Source organism: Varanus komodoensis, unplaced genomic scaffold (assembly GCF_004798865.1).
Source record: "Varanus komodoensis strain SLA01 unplaced genomic scaffold, ASM479886v1 scaffold4, whole genome shotgun sequence".
Taxonomy (NCBI): domain Eukaryota; kingdom Metazoa; phylum Chordata; class Lepidosauria; order Squamata; family Varanidae; genus Varanus; species Varanus komodoensis.
Window position 1 is genome coordinate 169,109 of NW_025335941.1, and position 19,295 is coordinate 188,403.

The 19,295-nt window shown below is 38.0% G+C and overlaps 1 protein-coding gene across 5 annotated transcripts in view; it reads right to left on the reverse strand.

The window, feature by feature from the left end:
* SCML2 (Scm polycomb group protein like 2) overlaps window positions 1-19,295 on the reverse strand; it is a 56,350-nt gene that overhangs the window by 36,708 nt on the left and 347 nt on the right. For 4 of the 5 annotated variants that reach the window (XM_044441832.1, XM_044441830.1, XM_044441834.1 and 1 more), the window contains exons 2-3: window positions 9,080-9,179; window positions 6,649-6,717 (exon numbers count right to left, since the gene is read on the reverse strand). In XM_044441832.1, coding sequence (XP_044297767.1) covers window positions 6,649-6,717; window positions 9,080-9,101 — 91 coding nt within the window. In that variant the 5' untranslated portion in view covers window positions 9,102-9,179. Of the gene's footprint in view, window positions 1-6,648; window positions 6,718-9,079; window positions 9,180-17,612; window positions 17,633-19,295 lie in introns of those variants that run through there. The other variant, XM_044441831.1, reaches the window with a different exon arrangement.

The window sequence follows — 19,295 nt, forward strand, 5'->3', positions numbered from 1 at the left end:
GTAAAATGGTGCGCCATTCGAACATAATATGTGGTTTCTATCTCAAGAATAACATTCCTCAAAGAGAAGCAACACAGTATGTCATGCTTGACCATCTCCCACTGCTCTAGCTTGTATTTCATGGCTTTTTCTTCAGCATTAACACTCCTCTCCAAGCAAAGAGAAAAAAAAACCTAGGAAGGGAGAGGAGATTTAATGTGTGGGTGTCGACAAAGATTGCCTCCTTCAGAGAGGTGATGGGGAAAAGCATGTGTGTCTGCATGTGAAAGTCAGACAATGACAATCAGTCAAGAGGCATGACTGAATGTGTCTGTGTGAAGCAGTGAGGGGTGGGAAGACTCTACACGGGTGGGATGGATGTGGGGCATCACCATCACCACCTGGGCGTCATCAGATAGTTCAAGTCCAGCAGAACCTCCAACTGGCACACCTGTTCTTTCAAGAGAGTACAATATCACCTGGACATAACTTGGAGTCATCATCAAGAAGAGCCAGTTTCCTAATTCACAAATCCTCTATCTTATCTGGATAGTTTCAGCCCATTTTCCAACATCAAACCCTCATCCTGGACATCCCCAGTCTCTCTGGGATTCATGTGGAAAAGAGAGAAAGATCTGTACGTCCACAGTGTGTTGGTGTGCAGTTCAGGCTTTTCATGGCCAGCAGTTTCATATCATTACTGAAAATCATGACAGGTAAGACTGAAACCTTAGGCACTAATAAAGTCATGGAATAGGGAGGCATCCACCCAACACAGCCTTCTGTGATCAACCATCCAGATAGGAGCAGAACCACTGTAACAGTGAATCAGTTAACAGGAAACCAAACAAATAATCAAAACATGGTGGCTACTGATCCATGGTGTCCAGAGGAACAAGAAAACTGCACTTGCACCAGCCAGGTCCAGCAAATATTATCTACTAAAGCTACTAAGCCTGCTTCTATCCCAAATATGACCAGATTACAGAATGGAATCAGTTTCTTCCTGAACTCCATGGAATCTACTCTCTCTAGAGTATTGTTAGAAAGGACAGACTGGGGACCAGACAGTAGTTGGCCATCTCCATGGGATATAAGCTAAATTTCTCCAATTTTGCTTCCATAATTGCCTCCCTGAAGACAAAGGGCCCTTGTCTTGATGGAAAGAAGCATTCACCACCTCTGAAGTTCTGGTCTTCAACCTTCCCATCCCTGAAAGTTTTCAACAATCTTGATTATTGTTAAAAAGAAAAAGGGTGAGAAGGCTGTCAAAGAGGAAGACCAGGATCTCTTCTCAATCATCCCAGAGTACAGGACACAGAATAATGGGCTCAAAGTTACAGGAACCCAGATTCTGGCTAGATATCAGGAAACATTTGCTGACTGTTATAGTAGTATGACAATGGAACCAATTACCTAGCAAAGTTGTGGGCTCTCCCACACCAGAAACATTCAAGATGCAACTGGACAGACATCTTACGGTTTAACTTGGAGTCCTGCACTGAGCAGTGGTTGGACCTGATGGCACTCCGGCTACTTCCAACTCTACTATTCTGTGAGCAGGTATCCAGAGCACAAACGGGGAACGTGACATCCACAGGTACCGATTTGTTCCCAGACACCGTTCTTAACACTCAACAAGGTGCTACACTTCTCCCTTTTTTGTTTAAATTAGCACATTTTCTTATACGCAGTTAGCATGGATCAGTTTCTGCTGGAGCTGAAAAAGGGGTTCAAAGGTATTGTTTAGTGTTCCATCTCTAACCTCATAGTCAATCCTTTGAGCAAATGATTTATTCATTGCCATGCCTTCCACAGCAGCCATTTTATAATGCTGCCCACAAAATTTCTCAAATAGCTAAATGTGCCCACAGGTTCAAAAAGGTTGCATACCCTGATTCAAAGAGTAAGCAGTGGGTCATAGACATGCAAAGAACCTGTCCACATTCTCAAGCTAAATGATATGCATTCGTTATAAAATCAGCAGATGGTAAATCGGCTGTCATTAACATTTATCCTTTATCAAACTCACTGCAAATACAAGCAGCATTTTCTGCAAGTGCAATCACAACTGGTCACAGTGAGTTATTAAAGGCTCTGCAACTTGCCAGGTTCTTGTGCAGCAGAATCATAAGCTCAAATGACTCGGAAAGATAATCCTTTGAAGTTTTTTCACTTTCACAGAAAAGGTACCGTTGTTCCTTTTTCCCCTCAGCGCAAATTTGTGCAAATATTCAAGACTCATTATTGGTTCCACTCAGAAATCTTAATGGAAGTTAGGTTCTTATAAGTAGGTATGCATAAGTCTGTAATGGTGGAGAAGAGGCAAAGACAGACCTGAATTTCCTCTGTACTGCAACATCCAGACAAATGTGTGCATATACAAAGATGACAATTTGAACATGAATCTTTTCTCTCCACCACCACATACACACACACACAGAGAGAATGGGACAGGGCTGAGGAAAGGAAAGTCCCACTTTGTCTTCAACCTCAACCAAAATATATGCCTGTGAATGAGGAGTTCCTTCCCCACAAGTGGACAACATTCACTTGTCCTCCTCTTCTTCTACAGTTCTTGATATCTTTTCCTATTATTTCAAGAGACTGGACAGCAACAAAATAGACAAGGCATAAAGGATTGACAGACATCACAAGCTGAGAAAATGTTTACAAATTGAGAACAGAGCATTGCCCAGTGAATAGTCATCACTTTGGACTAAGTGGCAAATTTCCTGTTCAAACTGGTCATCTGTGTACACTGCGCACAATTGCCAATGTTCATGCATTCAATTCCAATGTCCGATGGATCTAAAGATGTATTTTTTAAAACCACTGAAAAATGATACCACGCTGCCACCTAGTGGCTTTCTTAGCTACTGTGTAATGATTGTCAGCAATTTCACAGACCCATCTCCTTACTGCTAGCTTAAATTCACTAGAGGTGAAGAGGCTACACCTCAACATCATGTTCCAACTCTGTGCATGCAAAAACCCCTTTCTTGTTCATTTTTTGGCCTGCTGGCTGGCCAGCCACCCTTTCTAACCTTTTCTTAGTTATTCTCAATCTATTCTGTAAAGTTTTTGACTGGTTAGAGATCTTAACTGTCTACATGACAAGTTTCAACATTTTCTAACTTTTTTTAGAAACTTCTTTTACCATTCTTTTTTTCAAACTGTTGCTAAATCTGGCACTTAACTTGAGGCTAACTTTAATAAAGTAGACTTTTTCCCTGATTTATTACCCTTGCTCTGTTCTTTTTTTGGTTATGAAATCTTTAAGGCAAATTGGTACTCTGAATTTCTACACCTTAGCTATGACATTCTAACTGCCTTTGTTTTATTTATTTATGTATTTATTTATTTATTTATGAATGATAGTGTTCTGTTGCCTTAATCTTCCCTTCAGCCAAAGAAATGTCTATGTGGTTCATTTTGTAACTCTCCTTCTCACAAAGTCTATAATGCTGCTGAAAAACTGGCTGCTTTGCTGGCTGTATTTTTAATACTAATATTAAATAATCCAAGTAATCAGAAACCATTGTCTTTTCTCAGGTTGGTCCCATTGTATTGTCCCTACTGACAAAGTAAAAAACCAGTGCTGCTTTTCATATATATAATGATAATACTAGCACAAAATGCGGTTCAATACATGTCATTTATATTAACAAACAAATAATTAAGGTCTTGTTCAGGGAAATGTTGCCTAGGATGAAATGAAACTCATTTGTGGGAACTGAGTTTTGGAAGGCTGTTGTTGTAAGCTGCCCCGAAGCTTTTTGCGAATGGGGTGGCATAGAAATGGTTTAAATAAATAAATATGTTGCCAAATGACCAGAAGACGTAGAGTCGCAAGTCAAGAATGTTCCCCTCACCCCCCTTTCCTGATGCAAATACATACATTATATTCTCTCCCTAGGCAGAACTGATGCACCTGAGATATAGTCAACTGCCCTAGAAAATGCGAAAGCCCCTGCACACTGCAGTGTATCATAGAGCCAAAGGAAGATGGCAAACTCAAGTGGGTACTCTGAATCAAGAAGGATCCCCTTTCCTGGTCCTGCTAAATGTGTTGCTATAAACCACCCAAACAGCTTCATCTACTGGGTGGTACAGAAACTTGGTAATGGTAATGGTATCACCTCTTTGCCTTGTGCCTAAGCTTTCCATTTAGCTCTCTCCCCATGAACAGAACCTGGTCTCAAGGACAGGGGAACAAGAAAACCTAGGCGAGAAGCTTACATAAGAAGGCAAAATACCCTCTGGCAAAAACAAGCCCTTGATTCCTCAGACTCTTTTCCTGACACTCACAAGTCCTTCTAGGATTAAGATTCCCAGAGTAGCACTGGGAAGGATGCAGTTAGCAGTTCTGCCATTTACTATTAAGCTGGCAGTATATACCAGTACCTATGCAAGTAGATAAAAAGGTACCACTTCGGTGGGCAGGTAACAGCATTCTGTGCACTTCAGTGTTTAGTCATGCTGGCCACACAACCACAGAGACTGTCTGCGGACAAACGCTGGCTCCCTCCGCTAGGAAATGGAGATGAGCACCACCCCCTAGAGTCAGGCAAAACTGGACGTAATGTCAAGGAGAAACCTTTACCTTTATACCAATAGCACATAATGCCTGACTACATAGATGTGAACAGCTCTCACACTATTTCAGCAATCTATCTCCTCTTACCTGGCTCTAGTGCCACACTCTTTTGCATTTGCCACCAAATTAGGAAGGTCCCTGATCTGTTTCACCTTGCAAATCCACTTGAGTGCAACTGGCAAGACCAACAGGGGTGATTGCAAAGTACTTCATTCACAGCTGCATCTTCCTTTTGCAAAGACCCCTCAGACAATCCCCTCAACATGCAATATCATGCAACTGTTAATAAAGTGGGCTTGCAGGTATGTCATATCAAGGATAAAATCTAGTTGAACTTGGGCCATACACCAATTTATGCTGCAGAAATTCTTTAGTTTAGGATATTAACCGGCAAAAGAAACCTTCAGTCAATTAACTGTATGAGTTTCAGCTAATCACACTAGCAGATATTTACATATGAATAAATAATAGTGTGTTGTCCCTTGCACGTTTCTGGAAAAGTCCTGTTTTTCTGTGTAAGTGAAGGCAGACTGACTCTATAACATTGGCTGCCAGCTGCAAATTTATGATTACGCTTACTCTTTAAAAAATCAGGGCAGCTTTTTAGTCTTTCAAAACTTCGTAATACAAAAAGGAGCAATCTTTCACATGCTTACGCAATAGTTTAATCTCACTGAGTTCAACAGAACTTACCCCCAGGTAAATGTGTGCAGCATTCCAGCCTCATTGCTACAGCCTTGTCATCATCACCGAATGTAGATGACAGGAACAAGCAAAGGGAAGATCAGGGATGCTCCAGGTGGAGTGTGTTCCCCATGGAACTTACTGATAGCACCTGCCATGTGGGAAGGTACATCAGAATGCTGACAAGTGGAACTGGCTGCGCTGTTCAATTTTGTCTTTGAGCATGTACCTCTCCTCTATAAATACAGTAAGGCACTTTGAGGACTCCAGTTGAAAAGTGGGATATACATCTAAATAAATAATAAATTCTAATAGCAAACTTGGCTGGTGAGTACCACTGGGATTTTTGCTAAGACAAGCTCAATTATCAAAGAAAGAAATAATCTCATGCTTGACCTTATCTCAAGCTCTATAGGAGTAGAAAAACAAAGAAAAAACCAAATTTCCGAAAACCTAATGGAACAGCAAATACAAAAACAATCCAGTGAAAACTGAATATGTAGAGAGAACGTGCAATGTAAAGGGGCTGCTTGTTGGAGCCATAAATTGAGCACTTGTTTGGAAAGAAGGCTAGATGGTAACACGTTGTTGTAGGTCCCATTTCTTTCCTAATAGTGAGCTCTGATGATTGAAGGCCTCTCCATTTGTGACCATACAAGAGAACATTGCTTGGTACAGATAAGACTGTATGTCTGTAAATTAAAAGATTAAAAGTCCAAAATATGGCACTTTGAGCTTCCAGGAGGTACAGAAAGTTGAGGGCACAAAGGTAAAGAAAGAGCGCAGTAATTCATTGCATTCTAGAGAGTGAATTATATAATACTTGTCTACATGTCTATTATATAATTTTACCTTTCAACACCATATACAAAGGAAATCCTATTTAAACTCAATGAAATGAATGGGACTAAAGTTAGACTAACAATGGATGCAAATAGTCCTCTCAGGAAAGGAAACAGAAATACAAAATGATAATAATATAGCAGTTTATTAAATTTTTCAATTGTCAGCCACATTAGCAATAACTCCCTTTCCCTCAAATAACAATAATGGCAAAATGGAATTCTAAAAGCCTAATTTCATAAAGGAAACATGAAGAGAACAAAGTTGAATGTCATAAGCATAAGCCAAAAACTAACCTAAAGTTTATCTATTATTTATTTTAAATAAACACATAGGTTGCCTTTTGCCCTTAAAGCCCACCCAGGTCAGCTCACTCCTTTCCCTTGTAGCTTCCCTGTGCCTCTTGTAAAGATTATCTCGAGAGTCCAGGGACTTCCAGAACCACATCATGTGTTACAGGGGCTGAAGTAGGAGGGAAAGATTTGTCTGTGATCCAACGCAATTTTTTTTCTTTTAAAATTCTTTATGCTTATACTACGTACCATTATGTGACAATTGGTTGCTTGACATATTACTGTTCCCATGTTTTTCTTTTTTAATACTCTTAGAATCTAAAACAAAAACAAAAAACAAAACAATTTTACACAGTTTGACATAGCAAAAAGGTTACTAGTGCAGATTATTTGATCTATGATGAAATTTATAAAGTTGAGGTTTAAGTTCTAGAAAAATGCTTACATGAAATGAGAAATGCAATGCCATAACACAAGTCTACTCAGAAATATCTTATATGTTATTTCAATGAGGTAACCAGGCATATAATTTAAATCAGCAATGTTAAGCATGCTTAGTCAGTTCAAGTCCTATTGAATTTATTAAGTCATCTCTAAATATACCTGCTTTAGATTGCACAGTAATTTTATTGTAATGAACAGACTTTTTCAAACAATAAATAGTACAGTATAGAACAGCTGCACTTCGAAAAAGCAGAATGTCATAAACTTGAAAAAACTATTCTCTTGCAAGCTGAAGTACATATCATAGAATTGTCTGTGGAATATAGATAAACCCAGGAAAGTTGAACAATGGCTGCAAGATCACAGAAGTGAAAGGTGTCTTGCCTGGCTTGTTGTACTGGGCTAGTCACTTAGGAAAGACTGTAATAAACTATATGATGATGCATTTTCTGTAATTATATCTGTTACAAGAACAAGTTTCTTATTCAAAGTATTACATAATATTCCTTCTACAATTATTTAATTTATTTTTTATTTATTAAAACATTTTTATGCCGCCCCATTCGCCGAAGCCTTGGGGCGGCTTACATCACTAAATTAAAATAATTGTAATATAAATTAAAAATATAAATATTAAATTAAAAATACAACAATACAGTATAAAATAAGCCGCCCTAGCCAGATAAAATCCAATAATATTAACAGTTAAAATGCCCCTTGAATAAAAAGGTCTTCGCCTGGCGCCGAAAAACAAATTATACATGTTTATCCTATGCAATGGTAGGACCAAGTATACATGCTCCAGTGTCTGGAAGACCAACCATCTAATATAATCCAATCTAACAACTTAATCAAGTTCAACTAGGAAAGGATCCCAGCACAGCAATACAATGAAATATAAACTGTTAGGCATTTACAGTATTGATAAATAAGGTGGTTCACTATAAGTTCCTTTTGCAAAGTTGCTAAAAAGGGAAGGAAATCCCCCCTCCCCTTTAGGCACCAAGAGGCAAGGAAAGAAATACAGGTGGGGACAATGGCCACTATCAAACTGCACAGTTGCTGAGTAAATAGTTCCTCTGACGAGGACAATGGCTGCCGACATGTTCAAGGTTAAATAATCACTCAGACACTATGCTGCCTGTGGCACCTCCACCAATACCTTCTGAAGCCCAAAGATAAGGGCATGAGTCCCTCCACCCTCCATCATGATGCTGCCACAAAGTTTCATTTAGTGAATGGTTTTGCTACTGCATCTTCAGCCTATGCCTGTTTCAACCCTATGAGACATGAGGAAACAGTACTAAGTCTTTGTTTTAAACTGCATGTATGACACACACAAAAGAAGGCCTACTGGGCATCACTGCAACATGGTTTCACAGTGCTTACATAATGAAAGAAGTAGAGCATGAGCAACAGTTCATTGCCTACTGAATTTAGGGCACTAACCTATGCCTGTTTAGATGTAAAGATGTCCTGCAACTCCCAGCATGGACTAGGAAACCCAAAAGTTGCAGGCCTTTTTGTAGCACTGAACCCTTAAAAAATCAAATGATTGTCTTGTTAAAACTCTACTTACACTTTCAGCTGGCATTTTATCTGTCACGTTAGTAAAATGATGTTTATTTAAAAAAAAGAATTGCAAAATATTCTTGTGCTTTAAATGGACTGGCATATTTATCTTTAAAATTAGTAAGTAAAACTAGAATTGCACACTGTGATAATATGTGCTGTATAAATGTCAACAAACCTTTTTTCATCTAGTCAATGGTGTTTGAACTGAAATAATTATGAAAATATAGATATAAATTCAATGTGCTTTTGGGCAAGAAATAAGGAAAGGAAGTCGGATGTGGTTTAAATATTATAACTGAACATTTAACAGGAAGCTAATTTTATTTGAATATTGCAAATATCTTAGGCATGACAGATCAATAGCACACATTCCCTTATACAGTTTTTAGCATAAAGAGAAAAATGTACATCACATCTTTCAAATTACCTTGTTTGACTGTGATTGCGCCTGTTCATTATGTTACTAATTTTCAAACAATGAATTTCAAAATGTTTCAGAATGAAATCCGCTATTGTAAGTGGAATATACTTTCTTCTTTCACAAATCCAGCTAGCTAGTATCCTCAACACACTAGTGGCCTAGCTATACTACGCTTCTGAAAATTCCAGTTTCTTGTGTTAATATTCCTTTTAAAAAGTCTTTTTGTTTGAGCAACTTTACCTTTAGCTGCTGTTTTCCCCATGTTAAAAGTCTTGTCCTCCCTTTCACAATAAAAACATGAATGCTGCAAGAAAGTTCACTCTTCTTTTTCAGTGCAACTCTGTGGAACAGCAATACAGCAGGTTAGATCAAACAGAAGTCACTTATAAAGTCACTGAAAATATTCAAAATTACACTGGAAGTAGATTCAAAATGGGCACGGCTTTTTAACCCCATCAACATGTAAGGAGGAACAACCAGCTTTATACCTAAGCATTAATTTCAGTCACTGAATTTATAATTTCTACAAAACATATATAATTTTCTTCAAGTTCATTAGATTTTCTATTTTGCTTAAACTTATAATTCAATACCTTTTGTTAATACCTTCTCCCCTATAATATTACCCTATTACCCTATATTACAGTAATTCTATAAGAAGCAACAGGGAATTAAAATTCATTATAATCTTTTTAAAGGCGATATTAGCATTCCATGTAGTAGCTCATCAGAATAAAGAGAAATCCATTTCTGTGGTACAGTTGTTTCACTCCAGTACACACAATGTTTCATTTCAAACATTCTTAAATGTTCTCACTGGCATTATTGCAACAGGATGTCTGATAGCAGTGAACCTGGAAGTTGTTTTTATTTATTCCCCAAATACATTATTGTCATTGTTTTGTTCACTTTTCAAATATATCACCCTAACAATTTAACTAGACCTTTGTCTGCCAAGTTCCCAGGTAAGTCTGTATTCTGTGCTTGAATTGTGTTACTTATTAGCCCCATCTTGCTGGGACTGTCCCTCATTGTCCAATTCAGGACAAGGAATTGATGCAATGGCACTTAGGAGTTTCCTAGTCGAGTAAGACCAGCATTCTTGTATACAAACAGTAAATATCACCACTTAAAGCGGAACAGGTAACTATTTGTTTCTTTCCACCTGCAGCCTTTCAAAACATGTCAAATCCCCCAACATTCCAGAATGGTTCTGTGGCTTTCTAAAGCTGGTTTTAAGGAAGAACAAGAGGCTTCAAGAAATGTATGAAGTTGCAAACCACCACTTCACATTTTAAAATTTGCAGGATTTCTCTTGATTCTTGATTAATAATGCAATCCTACACATTTGTACTCAGAAGTCCCACTGAGTTCACTGAAATTTACTGACAGGTAACTGGGTATGGGACCCTAAGTTAATCAGACTAATATTAAGGCACAAGCTATCACCAAAAAGTTTTAGCAACCTAAACCTTGTTGTTAATACTGTATGAGGAAATAATGCATAACCTGCACCCTAATGATCAGATTTTGGATCTGAAAAATCCTTATTCTCCATATATTATCAAGAAAGTTTCATTCTTCTTTTCCTGTAGAGTGTCAAGCTACAGATCAATACTCCCAGCTTTTGAAAAAGTTGGCAGAAATGTAACTGAGCACAGAAAGTACAGGGAACATGTCAAAACACAAAACTTTCAGTCATTTTAAATTTCTGACACTGAATTGTTCAATGATAATATGCAGCAAACTCCACTGTTCTGTCCAAAACATATAACTCTAAAATGAAGAAAGCTTGAGGTAATCAGGAATGGATTTTTTGTGAAATAAAAGCAAGCTCCAATCAGTTTTAGCACTCAAAACAAGTTCCTTAACCTAGAATCCTTGAAGTGTATGTCTTTTACAACAGTCTGTAATTGGTAGATCTCAAGGGTTCTAGCAAAAAGTTAATCCCACAAGTATGTTATCTGCCCATACCTACTGTATAATTTATTAAGTTTAAAAAACTTAATTCTGAACATACTACTCTTCATTCAATATTTATGTAGTAGCAAGAGTAGTTAAAACTGTATAGAGAAATATCAAGGTTTTAGTATAAATGTACTGCACTTCACAGATTTGTAGTATATGTCAAAGTGCTTGCTTTTCATAATGGAGCTAAAATAGAAAATGTTTATCCCTTTGATTTTAGGGAAAATAAGTGCAATTGAAATACAACTCAGAAAATCATTAAAGTTGAAATCTTGTAAAACAAATAAACAAACAAACCTAAGGTGGCTGTCAGCATATTACAAATAATGAAATTCCTTGGATAATTCTTTGGATAACAGTATCATATTTTACCTACATAGCCAAAGTTGATAAATGTTTGCACATCTATTTTAAACCTATAAACTACTGCATATAACCAAAAGCATGGTAAAACATGAGAATATACAACATATTTCATGTTCCATCCAATACACAGAACGAAAACAAGCAGGGAACACTGCCAACAGTTCCTGAGGTCAAACACATACCATAATACCGTAGCTATTAGTCTACAAGCAATAAACTATGAAAGGTGATGCTCATTCCAAGCGGCCCCCTTTATGTATAGACTACTTTAAACACTTTGCGGTTTTTATCTTTTTCTTGTTGCTGCTGTTCTAGCCAACAGATTGCACTTGCTCCTGTAATAAAGATTCCAACCTAGCAGTGATAATCATCCCCCTTAGCCACTGGATTGCCTGCTAGAAAAACATAAAAAGAATTCCAGTGTTTCAGACTTTTGGGCTGTTCCAGAGACATAGCTGCTTGCTAATGCAGGAACACAATCTGAAAGAATAGGATGGCCAACATACAGCCTCCAATAAGGTGCCCAATACACTGTTTGGATGCCTATGAAATTCAGCTAGAATTGTGAACATTCCATTTTCATTTTATGGACTTAGGTGTTCTGTGTTGGCATTCTAACATGTAACATAGCCAAATGCAATCTTCAGAACATGTGATTAATCTACACATTAAAAACGTGTGATAGTGCCATTGAATTCAGTCGAGGAGTATAAACCATTTGTTCATCATTACTATGAGATCATAACTGCATTTCAGTAGAATATTCATTTACAAAATCGCAATTCCTCTTTCTGTCTTATCTCCCTCAGCCTCTCATTTATAGTGTGTAAGTACAACTCATTTTAAAATGAATTTCATGAAATGCCACAATTTCACAGTACTAGAACTGCAAAAATACTTAAGATGAAAACAAATATTAGATACTATCAGACTGACAGAATGACTTTGCACTAAATACCTTAATTCAAATTTAAATCTAAATTCAAACTGCCTTCCTATTTATTACTTTTTAAGATATACTTTAGAAACTTTATTGTTGCAGTAAAAGGGATGTTTGGAACCTGACTTTTAAGTTACTTTTTGTCAAAGTTTGCAGTTTGGTGATTCAACTGACCTAAAGCTGTACAGCAGAGAATTAGCTTTCCCTTATTCCATTCTAATATGAGCTAGTCTCTCATTTATCAATCAGTGCAAAATGTCATCTAAACTAATTTGGCTTTAAAACTAAGCTCTTAAACCAATTTATAAACCTATTTCTACTTGTACCATCATATCATTAACTTTAACAGTTCACATGTAAAGACTAAAGTTTATTTGGTCCATCATCAATCATAATGTGACTTAAGGACATAACAAAAAAATTATTGGAGCATCCTTTGAAATGTGCATGATTAGTCTTCCACCTGGTTTATTAAATAGTGGCATTTTATCTATCAAAGTGTTCTATCTGCCAGTGTTAAGTGGAAGAGTTATTAATTATGTACTGTGAATATAAACAAATTATCCATTTGAGAGGCACTCAATATACTTTGTTGATGCTTGTATTCTAAGTGGGGCAATCTTGATAACAAGAAAAATGAGACTGAAGACATTCATTTACTCTTGCAATCAGGAAAATTTTAAAGTAAAGTGATAACAGTCCTTGAAACTCAGAATCCAAATTTCCAACTGCCAATAAGTACTAAAGAAACAAGTAACAACTTCTTATATATCAGAAGTTCAAAATACAACTAATATTTTCCGTAACTTTTAATGTTCTTATCAATTTCCCTATCATAAGTTGATCTCAAGTATCTTGATTTAGAGCACCTCAAATTAAGGAAAAGGTGCTATTAATTAAAAAACGTAATAACCAACTGTTCTCTCAAACAAGAAAATACCAAGTCTAAACTACAGTCAGTATGGATTAATGAATAATGCACTGGAGCTGGTCCACAGACACTTGTTCATGTCCCTGCTACATACAGCATGAGGTTCGCTAAGAGGCTATGGCGAAGTAATTCTCACGCTGCCCTACCCCATCAGGTTGTAAAAAAAATATACAGCTCCTGAGCTCTTTCAAAGAAGGGAGTGATACAAATACAAATGTCTGTGTCAAGTATAACTTTAAACCATATATTGTGATACCCATTTCAGCAAAAAGGAAAAGTTTTACTAACATAGCACTAGGAGAAAGGGCCCACAGAGCATGGGAGCAACATTTTTGATACCTCATACCCTCCGTGCCTATGTGATGCCTGGCTTCAGAAATTTTTTTTCAGTCAAAAAATGAAACTTGCCAGAATTGATGCAGGGACCTTGTCTGTTGCTCTCCCAGGAAACAGTTTCACTTGGCTGTTTTTAAAATATGCAAGACGTCCTGTGATACAGCTTACATTTATGTACAGCTTTTATTGTATAAAATTACCTAGAGTTATTGTATAAAGTATGACACTGTACTTTTAAAAAGCATTATATGTCGCTGAAAAATGGCACAGAATTTTTGAAACAATAATTATCATTTTCTTGGGGTAAAACAACCATAATCCTATGTATATTTACTCAGAACTTACAGAACAGAGTTCTTAAGTATATATATATATATACTTACAGATATAGTTCTTGAACACTACAGAGTTCAAGAAAGACTTCGTCCTACTTGTATTTAGGACAGCAATGAGTATGACATTTGCTTTGATACAGATCTTATAACAAAGTGAAGAAACATACTCAATATAGTAGCAGTTTTCCAAAAAAAAGCCTCAGAAGTTAAACTCTGTATAAAACCTATCCCAATGGTAGCCATGTTAAAACTAAGAAGTTTTGAAAACAAATTATAACATTTACTTTTGTATAGGTTTATGGAACAAACCTAAAAATAAGTGTATAAGTAATCACAGCCTGAATCAAAACTTGCATGTAATATTGTATCTAATTCACTTCTGCATCCAAAATACCACATCTATTTCTGCTACTGTTAATTTAAATTTTGTGACAAACCTGAAAAAGAACAGAGTATTGACTCACACGCCCATCAAATGGTCTGTGAGCCAATGACGTTGTTGGTGTAGCTAAGCAGGTGCAACGGCTTCACTATGAGACCATTGTCTCTTCCATGTGAGAACAGAGTATTTAGTATTGCTACACTTTTAAATATTTAAACATGTCCCACATTTCAATGGGAGCATTCATTATACCCATTGACATCAATGATAATTAGATGTGCTTAGCCTGATCCTGTGCTGAATGCTTTCTCAAATACTCAACATTTTCTTCATACATCTCCTGTGCGTCAGAGCATGCTGTTAAACAGGTCCAAAAGACCATGCTAAAACTTTGAAAAACCTGACTCAGGATAATTATTCTTTCTCAAAGGAGCATGCCTGGAGTTCAGCCAAAACCTGAGAAACATTTTATAATTATAACTTATACCAATGATACATATTAATCATATACTAATTTTAATATATGATTATTCCTATTTCTATTAATAACCCATAGCTCTATTAATAACTACTGATAGAAGTTTATTACTGATATTTTTATATATAAAATCAAATCTGTAGTTTAGGTACTAACCCTCCATTAAAGCATCTGGTCCTTGCAGCTCTATTGCTATACCATACAGTGCTATGTTGAAATTTGTGTTGCATTTTCAGTGGCTCAAATGTAAATTAGCCTAAGTACATTGATCAGTGAAATTTCAAAAGTGTGTGTGACTTTTGTGGCAAGAAGGAACTTTCTAGTCAAAAGATTCCAATTTGTCTTTATTTAGTTAAAAATACATCAGAAGATTTTTTAAAAATTAAATATTCTGCTACATAATTTAATGAAGACTTTCTCCTTTAATGATTTACTTAATCACAGCATCAAAGAGAAAAGAGTGGAATACATCCATCTCAAAGAAATTTCTGAACAGAAGAACAGCAGAGCAGGAGAATCCCTAAGAACTTCATGCCTAAGGGACCAAGCCACCATTTTTCCTCACATGCCCCACTGAAATGAATGGCAGTGTGCAAGTTCCCATTCAATTCAGGAGAGCTTTCACAGGAAAATCTCTGGGAAATGCCTGATTATTTCATTATTTAATTTCTAACCCTGGACAGAAAGTTATTTAAGAATAGGAGATGAAAGTCAATGCACTTGGTTATATCTTGGAAAATACAAGCAAGTATTTTACAGGTGCTGGTGCAACTCATTCCTACTTAGTTCTGTCCCATCCCACTTCACTCAAAAAATACAGGGCAATGCTGTTTAAATAAGGCCTTCTCCACTTTGTGTGGCGTGTGTCTGATTGTATTAAGCTTGCTATATTTTGTGCAACTGAACACTGGGTCAAACTGAGACTTTCATGACCTGGAATAAAGTCTTGAAAACCTCCAACTTGACCATTCTTTTAAACACACAACAGCAGGAATATTGCACAAACCCATGAACAGAAAAAAAATAAGGTTCATTTTCTTTATCAGTGAAGCTGCCACTGCAATATTGTCCATTTCAAACTTAAACTGTTTATATGACTGCACCATTTATGGATGCTAGAATAGAATGAAGGAAATATCAACAGTACCCAGCTGTGATAGGTGAATCAGCCTTTAGTGACCAGACATTTGATCTTCCCTGTTTTCCCCCTCTTTAAGAGATAGTTTGCCTGAAGCATTTAAGTAAAACAAGTAACAGAAAAATATAAGAGCCTTTGGCAGAGACATATCAAGCTCTAGTGTAGAATGAAGTCCCTATGAAAACAGCAAAATATATTCATTTACAACTCCAGCACAAAAAGGGCAGTCCAGTTGCTACAAGGGTGTGTGTGTGTGTGTGTGTGCACACGCACTCATTTTTGTGTGAGAGACTACCTCGAACATTTCAATAAACAGGGAAGATGCCATGGGAAAGGAGTCCCAATTATGGTTCAGAATACCTGCCAAGTTAGAAATCAAAATGGTAATGCTTGGATGAAACTATTTACCACTTACAGTGCAGCTTCTGTAGTTAGCTCTTTCTGTTTGTGTTTAGATTACTTTGCTATAGTCATTCTAATTAACTGATGCCTTCACTGACATGATATTCATCACACCACCAGTTAATCATTTGTAATTTCATTGAAATGAAGCCCACAAATCGCACAGCAACAGATTCAAGTAATATTTGATGATCAGTAGTGGACGACATCAAGCTTGAACTAGACAGTTACCAGTATTTTGAGCCAATATGCAGTATTTCCTTTTTGCTTTTATTTTAACTTATACCTTGCTAAATGTTCAATACTTGGAATGGATAGATACACATGATCTAGTTAAAATATCTAAAGCAATAATAGTTGCTAACTACCATCCAACTTACAATTTTAATTCTAGTCCTTAATGTCAATACATATACAAGTTCTGCAAAATATACTTTTTCTTCTCATGTATCTGTTCTAATGTTATGCATGTTAACCCACATTACCGTATCAAAATGTGAATTATCACTACAAACAGCTCATTGTTTGTAGCTAAAATTAAATCATAGTTTAATTATTTGTTTTCCTTTTTGTTTGTTTGGGTTTTTTTGTAGTTAACTCAATGTTTAAGAAAAGGAGAAATTAACATATTTAAGATACAATAAGTAACTTTTTAGAAAAAACACATTTTTTATTATTGAAGTTTAACCAAGCATGAAACGTAGCTATCTAAAGCAAGGTTCCACTTAATTACTACCATGCTACAATTTGTCCTGCAATTTGCTAAGCAATGGACAGTGGCTAATTCATAAAGTACTATTTTCACATTATCACAACTGAAGTATAATCTCAAACTTCATCAGATAATACAGCATCAGAACATTATAAATACTTCTCTACAATAGACAATCCACACTTACACCTTCTGCCTAAACTTGCTGTTTTCATTTAAGTTCCATAATGCTTATTTCCAAGTACTTGGGTACAATCCATAAAATAATAAGCACCTTTAATCCCAGTGAAATCAACAATGCTTAAGTACTTACTTTTCTCTAAACTCTATACTTCTGTATAAGATAATGATTTACAGTACATAATCACAGGGTTTTTTTACACTTGAGTTATCAATACACATTAAGAGTTCCCATAAATTTGTATTCAGCATTTCAGAGGGGAATACTAAGGAATAGCCGATCAAAGTGTACTTACAGTCCCAGTTTTCAGTATGCTTGCTTTAAAATACTGGGTTATCTTAATGAAATATCTTCAGTATGCTTATATCACAATAATTTATTAGTCTTAAGGTGCTACTAAACTCTTAATTCTTCTTACTAAACTCTTAGTTTAACAGTACACTGTTTAAGTTCATTATGTAAGTAATTAATAACAGCCCTATACATGTCTAGCAAAAAATGTGACCCACTTAGTTCAATGGAACTTGCTTAACACAAACTAGATTATAGCAGCCTACAATATACTAAGTATGCACATAGAGCAATTCTGTGCATTTTTACTTACAGATTAATCCCACAGTATTCAATGGGGATTCATGCTAATGCATGCTTAGTCAGAAGTAAATCATGCTGAATGGGGGGTGGGCTTGGTCCAATTAACTGTGTACTGGATCACACCCTCACTTGTAGATTCAGGTGGGCTCACTTCAGAGAAAACATACACTAGATAGTATTGCAATCTTAAGCATTTGATCTTAGAATTGGTGAAGTCCACCAGTCTCGCTTGGCAGCACATGAATCCAGAGTAATGCCTAGTCCTGCACAGAAATGTAATTCTAGGCACAACGTGCACCAAACCGGCAGCATGTTAACTTTATTAAATCTGCTCCCCACCCATCCCCAAGGCACTTTAGGCCAAACCCTGTTGACTCAAGACCCGTGGTGGACTGTAGTCGAAACGACAGGAGGGAGCAAGTGCACGTCTTAGCAGAGCAATCGCCTGTTGGCGCAAGGCATGACTAACTCCGCGAGTGCCCAGCTGCCCAGCTGCAGTCGCCTATCCTAGGTCGATAGTAACTACAGTGGATCGTCGAGCAAGTGACTTTTTAGGCGCCACTCCTTAGTGCTGAAGAAGAAAAGGGAGGGAACTTTCGGCCTGCGGAAAGCTACAGTTCAAGGAGGTGTGTCTTCTCTACGCTCCTGTCAAAGATACACTGCAGCGATACCCTAAAAGCCAAAGCCAAACCAATACCCAAAGTGCACGGGAAGCGGAGTATCTTGATTTCAAAGCGTTAAGCCTAGCGAACCTAAACGAGCTCCTTCTCCTCTCTCTCTTTCACCCCCAGGGTCGGCAACCACTCCCGCCCTACTTTTGCTAAAGTTAAACGCGTGCGAGCGACAGACGAGCCAACGCCGTTTCCTGATTTCTCCGCGCCTTGGGCTTAAACGCGCCAGCTGCGATGGCTCAGCACTGGCCAAGAGATAGCACGGTTTCTCCCCCCACCATCTCTCTTAAATTGGGCTTTGGTGTTGTTGCTGTTGTTAAGTCACCGTAAAGGAGAAGTCTCAGCCCAGGGCTTGGCGATGCGGTTGCCGTGGCAGCTCTCCTTCTAGGCTTAAATTTAGGGGCCCTTCCAGAGACAGAGCGAGCGCGGGAGGGAAGGAGAGAGACCTGCCATGCCCCCTGGCTAAATACAGGGTTAGCTCCCCTCGCAAGCTCTCCGACCTCCTCCTGCCTCTCCCCGAAGAGGAATGCAATCCCCCCGCCCGGCTTAGCTTTTGATCACCAGAAAGGTGGATATGGATGTTTAGAAAGGGGGGCTGGAGAGCGCTTCCCCACGTCTTCGTGGGCTGAGACCTTACAACTCCCGTCCCCCAAACAGAGACGCACATAAAACTAAATGACCGGGGAAGGGGGGGAGCGAGGAGAGCGCGACTGAGCGAGGGGGACCAGGCACCACAACGGCCGGCTGAGGGGCCGACGGTGCCAGAGGCCGAGCCGAAGAAGAGGCACCTCGGGAGGACTGGCGTGGGATGGCAGCGCCGCTTCCCCTTTCCCCAGCCAGACACGCCTCGGGAAACAGAGGGGATCGGCAGGTCGGCTGACCCGGCCGCCCCGCCGCGCACGCCTCGAGGACTCTTCGGAAGACAGGCGCCCGCCGCCGCCGCCGCCGCCGCTTCCCCTGCTGCTCCCCGCGCTTTACAGTGCAGGACCAGGGAGACGCCGCAGCGAGCACAGGAGGAGGCG